The 19,310-nt window shown below is 42.6% G+C and overlaps 2 protein-coding genes across 2 annotated transcripts; one reads left to right on the top strand and one right to left on the bottom strand.

Moving 5' to 3' along the window:
- Positions 1-209: 209 nt before the first annotated feature.
- Positions 210-3,691, bottom strand: LOC148133201 (uncharacterized). Its single transcript, XM_087950374.1, has 3 exons — positions 3,540-3,691; positions 1,336-1,531; positions 210-526 (listed from the first exon to the last, which is right to left on the bottom strand). The coding sequence occupies exons 1-3, from the start codon at positions 3,643-3,645 to the stop codon at positions 361-363; spliced, it is 468 nt and encodes a 155-aa protein (XP_087806500.1). The 5' UTR covers positions 3,646-3,691; the 3' UTR covers positions 210-360.
- Positions 3,692-3,836: 145 nt separating this feature from the next.
- Positions 3,837-18,544, top strand: AAMP (angio associated migratory cell protein). The gene is made up of 11 exons (XM_026665524.2): positions 3,837-4,074; positions 4,797-4,922; positions 6,047-6,166; positions 8,204-8,343; positions 9,834-9,978; positions 10,184-10,267; positions 10,834-10,949; positions 11,724-11,812; positions 14,121-14,211; positions 15,880-16,034; positions 17,799-18,544. The coding sequence occupies exons 1-11, from the start codon at positions 3,945-3,947 to the stop codon at positions 17,872-17,874; spliced, it is 1,272 nt and encodes a 423-aa protein (XP_026521309.1). The 5' UTR covers positions 3,837-3,944; the 3' UTR covers positions 17,875-18,544.
- The last annotated feature ends 766 nt before the right edge of the window (positions 18,545-19,310 follow it).

The following is a 19,310-nucleotide window of genomic DNA, read 5'->3' as shown; positions in this document are numbered from 1 at the left end:
ATTATTCAGAAAATGTTGCTCACTAAGTAGAAAAAATAAAGTACAAATGGCTTTGTTGAGTTCTTGTGACCCACATTATATAACTCCTGCAATTTCATCTTCAGTTATCCAGATTTAGCAAGAAATCCCTTTGATGCAAGAAAACCATAATACACTTAAAGCAGGCCACTACTTCTTGCTTGAGATACCTCTAATGTTGAGGATTATTGTGGTAATCTTGATGGTAATTTATTGATAACTTTGATTCATAGAAATGCAGATTGAGAAATCAGAAATGCTCTGCAGCACAGCGCCATGCTCCAATTAAATATTAAAATTTGAGAATCTGAAAGCAGTAACTTAATGATTGAAGTATACAGTTCAACTGGACTTGGTGTCTACGTGCTTTCCTGTTCTTTGTGTCAAACTATCTTCTTTATTGGCTGCCATCATCTCTCGGCGAGCTTTCATCTGTTTCACGCGTTTCTTTTCCACTTGTCTCTTAGCAAGGAAGAAAAGGGCAAATGCAGAGGGCAAACCAATAACCCTAAGGAAATTAAAATAAACTAAAATCACCTGGGGTTTAGGTTGGAAAAGACAAGGGGCTCCAAAGAGACAACTAATTCCTCCCCTTGCACTAAGAAAAAAGATGGAAATGTAATTCGTTTTCTATTTATTCAATACAAGTTAAGGAATTTGTGAGAAATATAAGGAATAAAATTTTGGAGTGAGAAGATGTAAGTTTTTTTTAAACAAACATTTTAAATTAAATTATTAAAGTATTATAAAATACAAAATATAAAAGTAAATGGAGGAACATTAAGGAAAATGTAGGTTCTAGGCCACAGTTCAATACAGACCTCTGCTGGGTAATTTTTGGCCAGTTGCTATCTCATAGATTGATTCTGAAGATAAACATACTTACCATCCTTGGTTTCCAAAAGGAAAAGATACAAAGAATTCTTTTTACTAAGGATTAGGATTAAATCAAATTTTATAATCTTTCTTTTTAAGTGGAGAAAAGATTTCAGAGTAGGAATGGGAAAAGAAAGCTGTTTCCATTTCTACTCTAGGAAGCTCCCAAAGAACAAATTTGCACTGTTAGAATTCTCCAAGATTTTAATACTGTTTCTTCAGTGTCAAAATGGCAAAATTTTGATGAACAAAAGTTGGGCCATTGCAGGAAATTTAAAGGGTGAGAATTATAGGGATTTGCTTCCTTACCCCATTAAAAAAATGCTAAAAGTAAGCCACTACAAATCAGTCATTTTGTCATTGAATTCTGCCCACACAACCTCAGAAGGAAATCATGGGATGTCTACCTTTGGATCACAGAATGCTAAAAGCAATGCTCACCAAGCAATAGCAACTGGGTTTGGAGAGGTCTTGAACCTTCTTGGGGCCATATATTCTATATGTCTATATGTTTGTTCACCAGGCTGTGATTTCTTCTCCATTTCTTCTAAACACCTTCGGCTACTGTGAAAAGACTGAGTGTTCATTTGAAAAGGCATCATGCATGGTGACTGTTTCAATGTGGCGGGAAGGAAGCCTGTAAAGGAAGAAAAAAAATGTCAAGATGTGGAAAACCACACTAAACCTGGTATGTACAATGGTTAAAGTGCAGTAATCTGGACAAATTCTGCCCCCAGCCTGAAGTTCGATCCTGACAGGGCTCAAGATTGATTCAGCCTTCTACCCTTCTAAGGTTGATAAAACGAAGACCCAGATTGTTGGGGACAATAGGCAAATAATGTTTCTACATTGTAAATCGCCCAGAGTGCTGTAAAGTGCTATGGGGGCAGTATATAAGCCTAAATGCTATTGCTATTCTTTTCTTACTAATGATGGGTAGCTCAAAAGCCTTTTTTGCTCACCTACTTATTTTGCCTGACAGCCCATAAAGAAAAACGTCTCACCATAATCATATATTTTACATGTAGAACAGTTATAGGATGTTCCAATAGAAATTGATGTTTTCAGCTCAGGGCTGAACTGTGGAGTTCCTGGTATGCTGTGATATTGGTTGCTTGAGCCTGGAAGACATTTCATTAATCAACTAAGTAATATCAGTGCAAATGAGGGGGTGAGGCTTGCTGCCAGTTTATATTGAATGCAGTAGCTTGCCTTGATGGTTTTCATAAGATGCACTTCCCTCCTAGTTGATTCCCTGATTGGTGTATTGTCTTCTGCCTGATTGTCTGGTGCTAATCCCTGCTTATCTGAATGTGGGCTGCTGAAGGAGATGTCTTTTTGTTTATCCTTCCTCAGCTTTTTGTTGTCTGTTTTGAATGGTGTGTAAATGTGGTTTCTGTAAGTAAACCAACCTTAGAGACACTAAGAATTTCACAATTATAGCATACGGTCATAATTGGACCACTGTAATGGCATAGGGGTGCAATGGCTCAATGGCTAAGACACTGAGCTTGTCGATCAGAAAGGTTGGCAGTTTGAATCCTTAGCACTGTGTAACGGAGTGAGCTCCTGTTACTTGTCCCAGCTTCTGTCAACCTAGCAGTTCGAAAGCATGTAAAAATGCAATTAGAAAAATACGGACCAATTTGGTGGGAAGGTAACTGCGTTCTGTGCGCCTTTGGCGTTTAGTCATACCGGCCACATGACCACAGAGATGTCTTCTGACAGTGCTAGCTCTTTGGCTTTGTAACGGAGGGGAGCACCATCCCCAGAGCCAGAAACGACTAGCATGTATGTGCGAGGGGAACCTTTACCTTTAATGGCACATTACGGTACCAAGTGTTAAACAATGGCTGCAGAATACCTATCATAGCACTCTCTAAATCAGCCATGATTTAGAGGCCTGGATAGCTAGTAATGTGACCCCTCAAGATAGTAAATATATATTAAAAAGTTTATATACATCAACTTGATTATGTATTTTATATGCGGCCCAAGACAATTCCTTTCACAGCCCATGCAAGTCAAAAGGTAGTATTCCCATGCTTTAAGTCATGGCTTGCTTAAACCCATGATAAACTCAAATGGGCTGGATGCACATGACAATCTCTTAGCCATAATCCCAGCTTTCCAAATCTCAGTATCTGGCATCTCACTCTCCTTCACACATATAAAATACAGAAAGCCAAAGCTGCCACATTATTTGAACAAATCATTCTCTCTCTTAGCTACTCTACCTCCAGGGTAGAAAATATGAGCACAGCCTACGATCGTCCTTCTGAAAAGCAATAAAAATTAGTAAGCAAGGTCTCTCTTTCAGATGCAGAGAGCCCTGGAGATGACCTTGGAAAAACTATTCTTGAGATTTTACAACACGTGCAGAAACATGCTTTGAGCCTGAGAAACAGGGAAAGTTAAGAGGAAGAGACGTCGACTGATTCTGCTCCGATTCTCTGGGATATAAAAAGGGAGGAAAGAACGGGAAAATAACAACCAGGCTTCTCAGGAATCTATCAGCTCCTCTATGGCCTATATTAGTACATGTGGTTCGGGTCAAATTTGCAGAGTCTGTTCCAGATCACTCTCCCCTCTCCAACCTCCCTTCTTTCCGCCCTAGGGACGCCCAGAGGTCGCGCCTTTCCTACCGAACTTCCGAAAGCAAAGCGATGCCATCTTGACAAGCACCTCTCCCCTACTGCCTGCCGGGTAGCAAACGAACGGGGAGGAGGAACCTGGGACTACAACTCCCATGACGCCCTTCGCCTCCTTGGTGAACGAAGGGCGGTGAAAGACCGAGGGGTGGGAGGATTACACCGACGCTTCGTTTTTTAGAATGTGAAAGTAGCCAATGAGGGAAAGCGTGTTGGCAGCTCCTATTGGCTAGTTGGTGTTCCCGCCCCCCCTTCCGTTTTTTCGTTCCTTCGTGAAATTGGCACCTGGGATTCTGGCTCCTCCCCCGCCACAGGGGGCGGGGAACAAGGAAGAGAGAGAGAGAGAGAGAGTTCTTAGCAGGAGTCGCGTGTCCTCTGACGGTGGGGGTTGGAGTCAGCATGGCGGAGCCCGGAGAAGGGGAAGAGGTAGAGCCGGCGTCCGAAGCGCTGTTGCTCATGGCCGGCGGCGATGGGGAAGAGGATACAGAGGAGATCGTGGAAGTGGTGGATCTCGAGCCGCCCGGACCGGGTAAGGGAAACGAGAGCGACCGGGAAAGGGACCCTGAAGGGTTTGACACAAGGCACCAGCCTGGAATATGGGCTGTCCTTGTAAGAAATTTGGGGGAGGAAAACTATCCCGGACGTCAGGAAAACTAAGGGCATGAAGATTTTTTAAAAAAAATTTTTAGAGGAAAAGATGATGATGATTATTACAGTTGTCACTGTTTAAATTGTATTCTTATAGAAATACTTCCTTTTAAAAGGCAGGCAGCAAAACTAATAGTGTTTCAAAAGTTTCCAGATAGATTGACTCAGCTTTCCATCCTTCTGAGGTCGGTAAAAGGATGACCCAGATTGTTGGGGGGCAATATGCTGATCTGTAAACTGCTTAGAGAGGGCTATAAAGCACCATGAAACGGTACATAAGTCTAAATGCTATTAGTTCACAAGAAACTTGCAGTCTAACGTTCTTTGCACTTAGTCAAGCAAGTGGGAGGGATTTTGGAAATAGAGCTTGGCTATTTCCAAACTGCTTTTTCTCTGTGATGCAGCTTTTTGACTTGTGCTTTTTAAAAAAAGGAAGCAGACAACCTGTTTTATTTTCATTCTTTAGAAGGGTTCGTGGAGAGATCAAACGGGTTAACGAGAGAATAGAAAGAAAGTTACTACATCTGTTTCACATACGACTCTAATGAAAAAGAGTTGGCTGATGGGTAATTTTAAAACTATCTTTTCTTTTTCTCCCTGCAGATGATCTGGCTAATGAAATGGAAGATGTGGATTTAGAAGAAGATGCTGCTTGGGAGGAAGATGAAGGGGTGGAAGAAGGCATGGAAGCTCATGATGACAGTGAAGTCACATTCTCTAAGCATACAGGTAAGTTGTTAAAGGGATAAAGGAAAGGCTTTTCCCCAGATTAAATGTCCCAAATTAAATGTCATCTAAAAGCTCAGGAGGATTCTGCTCATTGGTTATGAACTGCCAAGGCAGGAGTTGAGCAAGAGGTTAGGGGTGAAAATCTCTCCATGAATCAAAAAGATGGATGCTTATATATTTTCCATTGCCAATATTTATGGCAGCCAAATGCATGCACACAGACACATTCTGTGGTGTCTCTTCAGTCATTTTTGCAAGGATGATGGCATGTACAGCATATATACCAAGATTTGTTATGCATATGTGCAGTACGATGGTCACTGAGCATTAGTCTCATAACACAATTATGGTTGGTGTGAATCACTTGTTTATCACCTACCCATATCAGTACCTTTTAATGGACCAACTTATAATTACTTTCATCAACAATTTAAGGAAAACCTCAGCCTGGCATACAAGGAATATAAACAATTGTAAATAAAAGTCCAATAAACACCTTGCAAAACTCAAGGAAAAACAGTTGTCTAGGATTTTCTTATAGGAAAGTTGGTAGTTAATAGCAATTTGTTATGCCAGGGAAGAGGGATTTATGGTGCTTTTCTTTCTTTAGCATACTTTCCACAAGGCTGCTGGCAATAATGATCTATAGGTTACAAACCACAAGAGCTAAACTAAGATCATAGGATGACTTGCTGTAATGTGTGAATCAGGCCACTGGCTATTTAGCTTGGTCTGGAACTCCATATTGGTCATTGAAATCAAGCAGCGGGAATGTGAATTTTATTCTAAGCCAAAAATAAAATATGTCTTAAACGACTAGCTACTCCTTAGCAACAAAATGTGAAATTTCTTAAAGAAAAGATTAACAACTTGAACTACATCAAATTTCTTTGTTGCTTTTGAAACAAAAAAAGGGAGAAGAGCTGGCTTCTATAATAGTTTGCTAAGTTTCAAAGACAAATCCAATTCTAGCTTTAAACAAATAAGCTAAAGTCTTAAGATAGTATTTCCTGAGTGTCCTTTCCCAATCTCTGTCTTTCATTGATTTGATTGTTCTGAATTCATTGACTACATCTGTTTATGAGATTTTTATTTATTACCATTGTTCTGTTAATTCTCCGCAGCTTCAGTTTTCTGTGTCAGTCTTGACCCAAAAACCAACACACTTGCTGTGACAGGTGGTGAAGATGACAAGGCCTTTGTGTGGCGTGTTAGTGATGGCGAGCTCCTTTTTGAGTGTACAGGTGAGGCCTGCCAAAGCAGTAATCCCTGCAGGTATTGGCTGGCAACATTGCTTCCAATAGGTGGCATATTATCACACTTGCAAAAACAACAGGTAGAGTAAACATATTTCTTGATATTTCTCTTGATACTATGTACCTTTTGAGTGAATGGCAAGACATCAGAACAGAAGCCCTCTACCATATTTCTAAGATGGATTCATTAGTCCCCACCTCATTTTTAATTTAAAAAATTTTTAACTTTAATTTTTGCTTTTAGCATTCATGTCACTGACCACAGTAGACCATGTGGAAATGGTGAATTGCCACAGTTTCCCCAGCTTTGTATTCCTAGATGTGCCTTACTGTGACTGCTTTCCCAGATTTGTATAGGTAGTCCTATACAAGGACTAGTTCATTTAGTGACCATTCAAAGTACAACAGCACTGAAAAAAGTGACTTATGACCAGTTTTTATACTTAACATCATTGCAGCATCCCCACGGATTAAAATTCAGATGCTTGTCAAGTAGTTCATATTTATGATGGTTGCAGTGCCCTGGGGTCATGTGATCAGCTTTTGTAGTCTTATGACAAGCACAGATTCACTTAACAAACATGTTACTAACTTAACAAATGGAATGGTTCATTTAACAGGAAATGTAAAAGTGGGCAAACTCACTTTAATGTTTCACTTAGCAACATACATTTTGGGCTCAATTGTGGTTGTAATTTAAGGACCACGTGTATTCTTAGATGTGTGGGGTTACTGTTTATATAATTTCCAGAAATCCTGGCAAGCAGGTGTCTGAGCCTGAAGATATGATGACTGCATATCTGAAGTGTACACTCTAGAAAAATAAATGATGTAATAGAATAGTAATAGCCCTATCGCATTTGTATGCATACACACACATACACACAGACACTATGTAGTTTATTAGACTGAAATAGGGAAGGTGATATCAAGAGTAATGTACTTATTAACATTAATATTTATATAATGCTTTAAGTCTGCTAGAATGATTTGTACATTTCATGAAACTATTTAAATGGCTTCATCATAAAACTTGTGAAGCCAAAACTAACCATGTTGTGGCTTAGTGAAATTATTTACTTATTTGTTGCACTTGTATGCTGCCCAATTCTCAACTATGCTGAGTGGTTCACAGCAATCAAAGAAATTACAGTAGTACATAACAAAAAGAGGGCAAATAAACAACAGCAGAGCAGGGGTCATCTAAATCCTGAGGGAACCTCATTCCAGGCACTGCTACAGAGAAGGGTTCTAAGACATGTCATTGTTTAATTGAAGTAACCTAGTTTGTGGTATTACCTTACTTTACTATGGACAATAGTTTTTTTTCCATGCTATTAGCTTGATCTTTCAAGTATGTATGATGAAGGGAGGCAATTGGTTTAAGGCTTCAGGTGGATAACCTGTAAAGAAGAGGGACAGGCCCAAAATTCCCAGAGAGATTTTTGACACAGGTTAAAATAAAATTTCAGTCAAATATTTCCTGGTCCTACTTTGGCTACAGTCTTGTACTGTTTAGCACAGGAGCAAATGCCATTCAGTAAAATAGGTTTCACCTATTGAAAACATAGGAAGAACATAAAGCCCATCTTCATTCAGCATTTGTTTCTCATGGCCAACCAGATGTCTCTGCAGTGATCACAAGCAGGAAACATCTATTTCAGCCATTGTTCCCCTACTTTCCCTCCAGAAGTAGTATTGAATCTCCAAGACTGATGGCATGTGATAGACCTGTCCCCATTGAATTGATCTAATCCTCCTTTAAAGCCATCCAAATTATTGCAATAGGTTTGCACTTTTAACCAACATAGAAAGTATGATAGTCATTGATGGAATAAGGAGACACCAGCTGGACATTCTGGAATCATGGGACAAGAAATAGTAATGCGAAAGCTTAAATTGGGTCTCGATTCACCCCACTTTTGCAGTTGTTTGCCATATAAATATCTCTTATAAATATCCATTTGATATCTCTTAAGATCTGTTTGCTCCAAAACATGATCATTTTCTTCCCACTGTCTCTAGGTCACAAAGATTCTGTCACTTGTGTTGGTTTTAGTTATGACTCCACTTTCGTGGTCACTGGTGACATGGGTGGATTCATTAAAGTCTGGAGAGTCGATGCCAAAGAAGAGATTTGGTCTTTTGAAGTGGGTGACTTGGAGGTGAGCCTGTGAGTGTCATGGCAAAAGCTTTGCCTGAAAAGGACAACGGACTTTCCCAATGGAAAGCGAAGCAAATGTGATAAACTATGGTGGCATTACCCTTAGGAGGGGGTAATTCATGAGCCACATGAGGAACTGCTAGTACTTTTTTGTAACCCACATAGTTACGCTAGAGTTGTACCAATAAGGAGAATATTTGTAGCTCAGAGTTGAGGTGATGGGTCTTTGATGCTCCCTGAGCTTGGTTGTTTTCTTGTAGATGTTTCATGAAAATGTCTGCAAGAAAACAACCAAGATTAGAGTGCACCAAGGACCCCTCATTTGCTAGAGTGGGTATATTTTATTCTCTTTTTCACTGGTGATGGGGCTTTAAGGAGCAAATTCAATGTAAGTCACCTAAAGACATCCAAAACATCCTTTAGAATCCTCCAACATCCCCTCCCCATAGGGAGATACTTAGGAGACAGAATATATGCCTAAACTTCTGCAGTTTTTAAGATACCAAGTCCACTCTTAAAACCTCTCCAGAACTGAAAATAATATTTTAAGCGTCCCAAGAATTTGTCCCCTCTTACACTTGTGAAATGAGATCATCTCTGCTATGCTCTCTATATCTCCCAAACAGGGTAGGCAGGCAAACATGGTCCAGATTTTTTTTTAAAAAAGGCTGTTTCTGCCTGCCCTGATTAGCTCCCCTTGCACCAAGGGAAAACACTGGAGAACTTGAAAGACCATAATGTAGTGATGTGCTTAAAATCACGTTCTTGGTTGAAATTGCGTGCGTATTCAAGAAGTTGCTGCTATATGCGGTTTTCTCCTTATTGAAGAAGTTCGCTTTCCTTGAGTGATTTTTGGGAAGTTTAAAATGTGGCCTTTTCAGAAGTGGATGAGATCAGTTATTCCAGAAGAAAGTTGTCACTACCAATGAGGCAAGAAAGGAGGGATGCGCATGTTACCTCTGCATCTACCACCTCCACCATCCTGTGAAGCTCTCCATGCAATTTAGAAACCCATTTCAAGCCTGTTTCTACTAAATGGATAATAACATCTGGAAGATACATAATAAACAGTATCTTCCAGGTGTTATTTAGTCTAAATGCATTAGAATAACTTGTATGATTATGAGCTTCCTGGGTGATCTTTAGGAAGTCTGTAGCTCTTTAAGATGCTATTTGAATCCCAGATGTTAAACTTTTTAGAGATATGCTTACATTTTAGCTGATAATTTCTCACATTGATAGAGTTCATACTTGGCACTAAGCTATAATGTATATATGTGTTGCTTTGACTTAGCACACATGAATCCAAGCATTATATTTTTTTATGGTTTAGCATGAAGTGTGACTCTAGCCAATGTAAAGGATTTGAAGTTAAAATAAATCAGGTCATAAATGAAACAGATGAAGAACATGTTGATCAACTGGACAAACAGCCATTTGCTTTCCAGCTTTGTTCATTTCCTAATCTGTTGCTTGGTTGCTTTCTTCCAGTGGACAGAATGGCACCCCCAGGCCCCTGTCCTTCTGGCTGGCACAGCTGATGGCAACTGCTGGATGTGGAAGATCCCTAGTGGAGAATGCAAAACCTTTCAAGGGCCAAATTGTCCGGCTACATGTGGCTGTGTCCTTCCCGATGGTGAGGAATATTGTTTTTGCTGTTAGGAATGGAACTGCCCCATTGCTTGGCACTTCCAAACACACCCTCTATTTCTTTTCACAATGAGAAGCAGGATTGTGTTGTTTGGAATTTTGGGGTGGGATGGGAAGGTCCTTGGGCCTCTTTAAAATTAAATTTGTCTAGGTCTCCTAGAAAACGACTAACACAAAAATGCTTCATGCAGGGAGAAGGGCTGTTGTTGGCTATGAAGATGGAACAGTGCGCATCTGGGACTTGAAGCAGGGCAACTCGCTGCATGTTCTGAAAGGTAACAAATGTTACATGGAAGGAAGTCTTCAGAAGTCATGTCATTGAACCTCCAGCTCCCTGGAGCATAATACCTGTATCCTGGTCATCTCACTTCTGCCTAAAAACGTTGGCCTTTTGCCTGTTTCTGTTGCTTTAGATTTCCTGCAAAGTAGGGTCAGCCTCACAAAAAAAAAAACCACGTCCCTTCCTTTTGAAGGATACTGGAAACCGGATACAGGTTCTCAAGGAAATACAGGATCCAAAGATAGTGATAGGGCTAGTCTGTTGTATATTTCATTTTGCAACCAGCTCGGGTTTCCATTTCTGTATAGTTCAGCAAGCTGGAGATTCCAAACAAAACTTGGCTCTGAGATACTGTACAGTCAGATTTTTAACTGTAACGGTAGAAAGTTAAATAAATCAGCACTTCGTGTAGCTTTGCATTACTGTCATGGCATTATGGTGTTTCTGTTCAGGGAAATAGGAGTTTTGGAATCAAGACGTTAGCCAAGATAGCTCTTGAAAAAAGGGAAAGGGAACCCTTAACAGGCTCTTTCACTGGATGTGTCTTCTTTGTCTTTCCAGGTAATGAGGGGCACCAGGGCCCTTTAACGTGTGTGGCAAGCCAGAAGGATGGCAGTCTAATCCTGACAGGTTCTGTTGACTGCCATGCCAAGCTGATAAATTCTGCAACTGGAAAGGTGAGTGCTTCCTTCCACCTTCCTATTACTTGTCCAGATGTGTAAAATATCTGCTTGGTTCATTCAGATAAGGTTATTGTGCTGACAATTATACTTTTGTCTCAAATTTACTTCAAGGTTTTAACTTTCTTCCCCATTATTTACCCAATTGCTCGATGAACTCATTTGGAGAGAAGGAAAATGCTACTTCAGAATTACCCAATAAACTTCTTTGGCGAGTGGGGATTTGAACTTGGGCTGCCTAGTTCTTGGGCCAGTTTGGTGTAGTGGTACCAGGCTAGAAACTGGGAGGCCTGGAGTTCTAGTCCTGCTCTAAGCATGAAACCAACGCTTTTGTGCCAGTCGCTTTCTCTCAGCCAGTAGCAAACCACTCCTGAAACTAATGTCTGAGCAGAAGTTAGTTTTCAGTTTCTATATCTCCAGATCCAAATTTAGGATGTGGAGTTGGAGATAGAAATGAAATGAATTTTTTCCCCCATAGTCTCAAGCTGCATTTCAGAGTCATAGTGTGTGATAAGAGGTGTCTGATTGAGAATGGAGTCCTGATTATAACAGCCATTTTGTAAGCTAGAAAGTCCAGCCAGAATTTGCTCATACCCAGTAACGATTGGTGTGTAGTTTTCCAGACTTTTGTTTTGCATTCTTGGTTAAGATGATAGGATTATTGCTTTTATTACATGCAGCATATCTCCAGCCTGTGCTTCCAGTAAAGTATCAGTCATAATGCTTCTTGAATGCACAGAAAAGCCTTTATTGGCTGTCTCTTTCCTACAGGTGGTGTCCGTTTTCAAGGCAGAGAGCAAGCCTGCAGCTGAGGAGGAGGCAGAATTCAACTCAGTGGAGTCCCTGGGCTTCTGCAATGTGTAAGTACTCAAGGGGAAAGGATATGAGTTTGGTATAGATGGCTATCTTTTTGAGATAGACACAGTGAGTAAGAGTAAATAAATAGTCAATTTGGCTCAGAAAGGCATATTGCTTCTCCGACTTGGCTGAGGTTGTAGTCTCCTTCCCAGATCTTCATGAAAGCGGATCTGGATACGGACCACAAAGATGAAGGAGATATATATTTTCTGGCATCTTACTTCTTTTTGATTCCAGAAAATAATTACTCAATTCATCTTTGGCTTTTAGAAACCAGTGGGAGCTGATCACGTTCAGGGAAAGGAAGGAATAATTGCCTGTGACCATGGCATGAAATCCTCATTGTGTATTGGCTTGTACTTGGCATTAATTACGTGTTTTAAAACCAGAGGTGGTATTCAGCAGGTTCTGACCAGTTCTGGAGAACCGTTAGCGGAAATGTTGAGTAGTTCGGAGAACCGGCAAATCCCACCTCTGACTGGAGATTTTACAGTATCCTTCCCCTGCCACGCCCACCAAGCCACGCCCACAGAACCGTTAGTAAAAAAAATTTGAATCCCACCACTGTTTAAAACCATTTTCACTCTTAAGGGTTAGCATGTTGTTTTGAACCAAGCCAGGTTGGGGAACCTGGACAAGTCATTTCTAACCATCATCAACAGGGGTGGGATTCAAAAATCCCAGCAACTGGTTCGCTGTCCAGTTGCTGGGTGGGCATGGTCATGGTGGGCATGACCTACTGGAACTTCGGGGGTGGTGGTGGCATTTTTTGCCTTCCCAAGGGCCCGGAGGCTTCCCTCAGGCCTCTGGGAGGGTGAAAACTGCCTCCCCCGGGCTCTGGAGGCCCTCCGGAAGCCGGAAACAGGCCCATTTCCAGACTTCAGTACTTCTGGGAGGGGCGTTTTTTGCCTTCCCAAGGGCCCGGAGGCTTCCCTCAGGCCTCTGGGAGGATGAAAACGGCCTCCCCCGGGCTCTGGAGGCCCTCCGGAAGCCGGAAACAGGCCCATTTCCAGACTTCAGTACTTCTGGGAGGGCGTTTTTGCCTTCCCAAGGGCCCGGAGGCTTCCCTCAGGCCTCTGGGAGGATGAAAACGGCCTCCCCTGGGCTCTGGAGGCCCTCCGGAAGCCGGAAACAGGCCCATTTCCAGACTTCAGTACTTCTGGGAGGGGCGTTTTTGCCTTCCCAAGGGCCCGGAGGCTTCCCTCAGGCCTCTGGGAGGATGAAAACGGCCTCCCCCAGGCTCTGGAGGCCCTCCGGAAGCCGGAAACAGGCCCATTTCCAGACTTCCAGTACTTCCAGAAGGCCCATTTCCCCACCCTCCAAGAACTTCCACGCGGACGTTGCCCTTACCTGCATCAAAAATGGGCTGTGTGGAGACTCCTGGAAGGGGTGGACGGGGCCAGCCGGTCAGTTCAAATACCGGTTCGGCGAACCAGATGCAAATATAACATCCGGTTCGTCCGAACCAGTAGAATCCCACTTCTGATCATCAATCAGATAGCAATTAAGGGAAGATCGTGGGGAAATGACTTATATGGCCCTGTAACCAGTTCTGCCCTGGTACACATCTGCTGATGTTTCTGAAGGCCAACAACATACAATATATATCTAGATAAGCTTCCATGAAGGGGGGGGAAGATGATGGGAACCAACCCAGATAATATGCTTTTCTGATGATCACTGAATGATTTCCCCCCCCCAAACCAGATAAATTCTTAGCGACCACCTTGTGTGAATGAGCCCAGGAGCTCTTTAGCAAAGCAAGAAGGACTAATGCCCTGATGATTTATTTAATTATATTACAGGTAGTCTTTGATTTACAACTCTGGACCAGCGTTTATTTAATCTTATTACAGGGAGTCCCTTGACTTAACAACCATTTGTTTAGCAATCGTTCAAAGTTAAAACAGCACTGAAACCAATGAACTTATGGGCGGTCCTCACAAGTACGACCCTCATTAGCATCCCCACAGTCACAGGATCAACATTTGGGCTGTTGGCAACCGGCATGTATTTACGATGGTTGCAGCGTCCTGCAGTTGCCTAGAGACCTTTCCAGCTGGCTTCCGATAAGCAAAGTCGATGGGGGAAGCTGGATTCGCTTAACAAATGGGTGATTCACTTAACAATTGCAGCGATACAGTTAATCATGGCAAAAGCAAGGTCATTTAACAATCACCTTGCTTAGGGATGGAAATTCTGGTCTGAAATTGCAGTCGGATGTAAGTCAAGGACAACCTATATCTTTCCTACAATACTGTACAAAGCAAGTTCCAGTTAAAGTCCTTCTCTACGGCTTTCCTGTTACAGGATGCCACTGGCGGCTATTGGCTATTTGGATGGGACCTTGGCTATTTATGACCTTGCCACGCAGACTCTGAGACATAAGTGCCAGCATGAGGTAATGGAGCACATTGTGATCACTAGGGGGTGCACGCTAGAAAGGAACGTACTAGTCAGAGGCATTCTGGCACAGAAGCACACTACCGTTTGCAGGCTGCTTCTCATAATTTTCTGGGTGTTATTTGAGGTTAATGATCAGGAGGAAGGAACTAGATAAGTCTTCCTTTTTTGAAAGAAAAGATAATGCACATCTGAAAAATGCTGTAATTTAGGAGGAAACCTTTTCCATGTTGCCTGCCAAAAGTGTGCTTGCGTGCCTGCACCCATGATGCAATGTGTGTGCGACTCCCCCGCCCCCTGTGCATGCGCGCGCCTCTGAGCATGCTCATGCAACCCTCCCGCACGCCCCTGCCGCATGCCTCTGTGCATGTACACACGTCTCCCACCCGCGTGTCTCCCCCCGCACATGCGTGGCAGATATCCGACAATTGGCTGGCTGGTGGGGGGTGCGCATGCATGCGCAATGGGGCTCTTCTGGGTGACCTCTCGCGTGCCAGCAGAAGTGGTTCTGCATACCATTTGCTTAAATTCAAACATTGGGAGCAATATGAATCTCTGAGGGATTATCATAGGGCAGCAGCCATCATGGGGGAGGAACACTTCCTGGGTCCCCCAAGGTAAGAGTGGTTAACCAATGGCACCCAAAGCATGCCACTTTAGCCAACTTCATCGATGGACAGAAACAAATGGAGACAGATGGTCCCTTAACTAGTCAGGTCCTGTGTCCATGAAGGTCTTAATAGGTAATCATCAACACCTTGAATTCACCCAGAAGACAATTGATAGCTAGTGCAGATTACATGAGCATAATAGGGCCTGTCAATCACTGTCCACACCTCTGCTCCTGGACCAGCTGTACCTCCAAATTAATCTTCAAGAGCAGCCCAGTGTAAACAGTGTGCATTACAGTGGGTCCAACCCGGAGGTGGCAAAAGCAAGAGTGATTGCCTGAGAGGCCTGCTGGTCAGGATGGGTGCAACTAGTATATCACATAAACCTGTGCAAAAGCCCTCTTGGGCACAGCTGTCACCTTCTCTTTGAGGTGCACTGGTTTCTCATTGAGAAGCGCAACCCTTTTAAAGACTAGAGATGGGATGTTCTCTGAATTGGGATCAGACAAACAAAGGCAGTCAGTCCTTCAGAACTGAGCTTAAATTCATTCGTCGCCATCCAGGCCCACATGGTTTCTAGGCACCGAGTCAGGATTTCAATAGCATCGGCTGGTTGGTCAGGTATGAGGTGTCAAATTGTCTTCAGGCTGACTCCAGTCAGATGACCACATCCACCCAAAGCAAGCCCTGTAAGATACTACGGGCAGCGTACTGGAAGCCACTGAGATATCAAGGAATGCTAGGATGAACGCACCCATCCTAACTCCATTACAGGTCATTACCAGCCATCACTAGTGGGGTCTCCATACTGTCCTGAAACTCAGTTGAAACAAGGGTCCAGGGTCTTCTGCTTTCTCCAGGGTCTTCTGGAGGTAAAGCCCAACCATTCTTTCCACCACCTTCCCTAGAAAGGGAAGGTTGGAGACTAGCTGGAAATTTTCTGTTTTCTTGAGTGGGCAATCAAAAAACAAAGTATGATGAATTTTCCTGGATTCATGCCAAGAGGATGGATGGATGGGAATGCTCCTAATGCCTTTTCCATCTCCCATTTGCAGTCAGGTATCGTGCAGCTCCTTTGGGAAGAAAGTTCACCTGTGGTCTACACTTGCAGTCTGGACAGGGCTGTGAGGCTCTGGGATGCACGCTCGGGAAAGCTCATCAGCGAGTACAGAGGCCACTCGGCTGAAATTTTAGACTTTGCTTTGAACAAGTAAGTGCTTCGAGAGCCATTTTAGATTGGAGGTTGCTGGTGGAAGGTGCTTGGAAGTGTCATTTGGTGATAAAATGGAAGAAGGGATGTAGAAAGTTAAGTTACCTCAAGGTTTAGGCTGAGTAATGCAGTTATATTATTCCAGTACCTGGGCAGTAGAATCTCATAAGAGGCTATGGCTTCAGTAAGGAAATGGGCTCAGACTGAAATGTGGAGCAGGTGGAGATATTCAGGAATTGGGAAGAAGAGATACGCTGTTTCTGGAGTGATTCTTTGCATAGGTAAAATAGTTTTCTTTCCAATTCCCTCGGTGATTCTCATCGTTTATTTTCGTGTTAGAATTATATCCCATATTTTCCTAAGGTGGCCTTGGCAGTTATATACAGTACGGTTTTCCATCCTCCCATTTTCCCCCCATAATAACAATCCTATGACATGCTCAGCTGAGAGAGAATGATTGGCCAAAGTATATATGTGACTGAAGATGCACTAGACTCCAGGTTTCTCTAATGTCAGCCCAACATCTTAATGACTGCACTACACAGGCTCTCAGTAAAGGCAAGAACAAGAAAATAAAATGGATGATTTTTCAGAACCATGGGCTTAGCGGAGGGTTTCCCAAGCTCTTTGTCTTTTTGACTTTCAGCTTGTTACTTCTATTATATGATTCTTTTTTTTAACCCACACTGGTGTTGTACAGATTAATTGCACGCCTACTTGGGAATAAGCCCTGCTGAATTCCATTGGATGGATAAGCATAGACAGGATCGAGATCATAAATGACTGGGATTATTGGTTAATATTTTAAAGGACTTCTCTCTATTGTTTTTGATGAATCTTAGCAGAGGAATTTTTCCTGGTTTTTTCTCTTGGACTGCTGCTACATTCCTGCATCTAAGTATTGATTTTTGAAACATACTCATTCCAAGCCTTTTGCCTCCTCCTTTAGCCAAAGAGTCTCCCGGCTTAGAAATATTGCCGCTAAAATACTGCTTGCCTTTAGATTTATAATAAAAAAAGACAGGTTGTGCAAGGAAAGGGAAATGGGATGAAGGAGAAGAACAATAAGCTAATTGTTTAAAAAAACAGTGTTTATGAAAGTACATTGCATAATTTGATAAAGAGTTGCTGATAGCTGATAATTGAGGAACCTCCTAAACTAGCTGGAGTTTCAGCAGAAATGATAGTAGGAGCCTGTTTTCTTGCCTTCCTCTTAGGATATCTTCATGTTTTATTTGCAGTATCCTGATATTTTTTGCCTCTTTCATTTTTTGTTTGGTTTAAATATACATATTAAGGCAGGGGTCCCCAACCACTGGTCCGCAGACCGGTACCGGTCCGTGGAACAAATCCTACCGGGCCGCTGGTTTTGAGGCGCCGCCATCTTGTTTTGATGAAAAAGTGCTTCCGGTGAGCTTTTCCGGGTAGAAAGCTCACCGGAAGCACTTTTCATCAAAACAAGATGGCAGCGCCAGTGCTCTGGTGAGCTTTTCCGGGTAGAAAGCCATTTCTACCCGGAAAAGCTCACTAAAGCTGGCGCCGCCATCTTGTTTTGATGAAAAAGTGCTTCTGGTGAGCTCACCGGAAGCACTTTTCATCAAAACAAGATGGCGGCGCCCAGCTGATGCCGTACCGGGCCGCGGCACCCAGCTGATGCCAGTACCGGGCCGCGGCATAAAAAGGTTGGGGACCACTCTATTAAGGTATACAGTGTATGAGTGTATGCATATTTTAATCCTCTCCCTCTCTCCCCCCCCTTTGCAGAGATGCTTCCCTTGTGGTTACTACTTCTGGTGATCACCAGGCCAAGGTGTTTTGTGTGCAGCAACCTGACCGCTAGCATTTAGGTGACTGGGCACTGCAAGGAAGTGTGCCATGTGACTGACGGCAGATACACCCAAGGAACTATGGCAGGGTGGATGGGGTTAGCCTCAAAACATCCTGCAGGGAGACAACTAAACATTTTATGATCCCCTTTATTTTGAAAAGAAAGCTTTGCCACCCTATCACCAATTGATTGTTGGCGTTTTCTATAAGAGGCTTTAAGTATTTACATCCTTGGTGCTTCATACACAAAGCCATGAGAAAACACAAGTGGGTGGAGCCTGCTTCAGGATCTGGGCAGTGGCAGGTACTTCTCCCGGGTTCAAAGAGGCCCCATTGCACATAATTTCTGAAGACGTGTTCATGGAGGTCAGAGGTACCACCTTCTACGTTCCTCCTCTTAAGATGGGGCAAATGGACTGTTACTCAGCCTCTGAAATGACAATAAGGCTCATCCTTCCCTTGGTCATTTTGAGCTTGTGCTTCCCCTTCCATCAAATCATGTGGATTTGTTCAAAGCTAATCAAATGATGTTCCTGAGATGATGCACAGGCATTGGAACTCTGGTGGAGACTGAGCAGATCATCCTGGACTTGAATATGTGGATCTCCCGGTGACAATAACAAGACAGCACGTTTTTACATCACTAGACGTTATGACAAAATAAAATAAAAAGAAGGCTGTCATCTTGGAGGGCTTGTTTGAATTTGTGGCTTGCTAAACCATGGTTGCTAGATATCTCGTCCGTATGGTAACCAAAGACCAGCCTATTGTCCTGGAATGGGCAAGAGAGAAAAAACATAACAGTGTTGCATTGCCTTCATACCAGAAATATGACAGTAAGGAGAGGAACCATGTAGCCATTCATTTTGCGTGAAAATCTTTCAAGATGGTTAGGTACAGATACTGAACCATGGAAGGGGCGTCACACAAATGTTCCCCACTTTCCAGAGAGCTGCTTGTTGCTAAGTAATGTAAACTCAAATTTGCCAAGAACTGTGTTTACTGTGTTTTCAGAGAAATTTAATTCCAGTCCGAAAGAGAAGGTAAAAAGTCTAAGAATATAAAAGCAATTCTACAATGTGCTTCGGGTGGGAGGTGGTGGCGTGTAAGAAACCCCTACAAGATATAATTGATATTTAAGAGCCTACTCAGCTAGAAAACCAAAAGCTAAGAGCGAAACATCTGTCGGTGATCAGGTTTGCTACCGAACTGTCCTCTAAGTTAATCAGATATACTCTAGGACAGTGGTTGATTATGTATTGTGGAGAATATAAGACCATTCAGCCCAGATCATTCCAGATTCTGAAGTTACCTACGTTAGCTGTACCACTCTGCTATATTGCTGTAATGTTCACCAGAAGGCTGGCTAGATACAAGAACCCAATGTGAAGAAGCCAATGTCCATACAAGATCAAGAAAAGACAAAAATCTTTTATTTCTGTTCAGAAG

The sequence above is a fragment of the Notechis scutatus genome, chromosome 1 (genome assembly GCF_049901735.1).
Source record: "Notechis scutatus isolate UNSWTSFEM ecotype Mainland chromosome 1, rNotScu1.2, whole genome shotgun sequence".
Lineage (NCBI taxonomy): Eukaryota > Metazoa > Chordata > Lepidosauria > Squamata > Elapidae > Notechis > Notechis scutatus.
The sequence above is the reverse complement of the archived record's forward strand: the minus strand, read 5'-3'. Positions and strand labels throughout refer to the sequence as shown.

What these genes read in the sequence shown, in the direction of transcription:
- LOC148133201 (XM_087950374.1), bottom strand. Translation starts at nt 3,645, where the DNA reads ATGGGAGTTGTAGTCCCAGGTTCCTCCTCCCCGTTCGTTTGCTACCCG. An exon ending in GCTTTGCTTTCGGAAGTTCG is followed by an intron (nt 1,532 to 3,539) that starts GTAGGAAAGGCG and finishes CTTCCTTTACAG; the next exon opens with GCTTCCTTCCCGCCACATTG. An exon ending in AACCCAGTTGCTATTGCTTG is followed by an intron (nt 527 to 1,335) that starts GTGAGCATTGCT and finishes TAATTTCCTTAG; the next exon opens with GGTTATTGGTTTGCCCTCTG.
- AAMP (XM_026665524.2), top strand. Translation starts at nt 3,945, where the DNA reads ATGGCGGAGCCCGGAGAAGGGGAAGAGGTAGAGCCGGCGTCCGAAGCG. An exon ending in TAAATTCTGCAACTGGAAAG is followed by an intron (nt 10,950 to 11,723) that starts GTGAGTGCTTCC and finishes TCTTTCCTACAG; the next exon opens with GTGGTGTCCGTTTTCAAGGC. An exon ending in TCCCTGGGCTTCTGCAATGT is followed by an intron (nt 11,813 to 14,120) that starts GTAAGTACTCAA and finishes TTCCTGTTACAG; the next exon opens with GATGCCACTGGCGGCTATTG.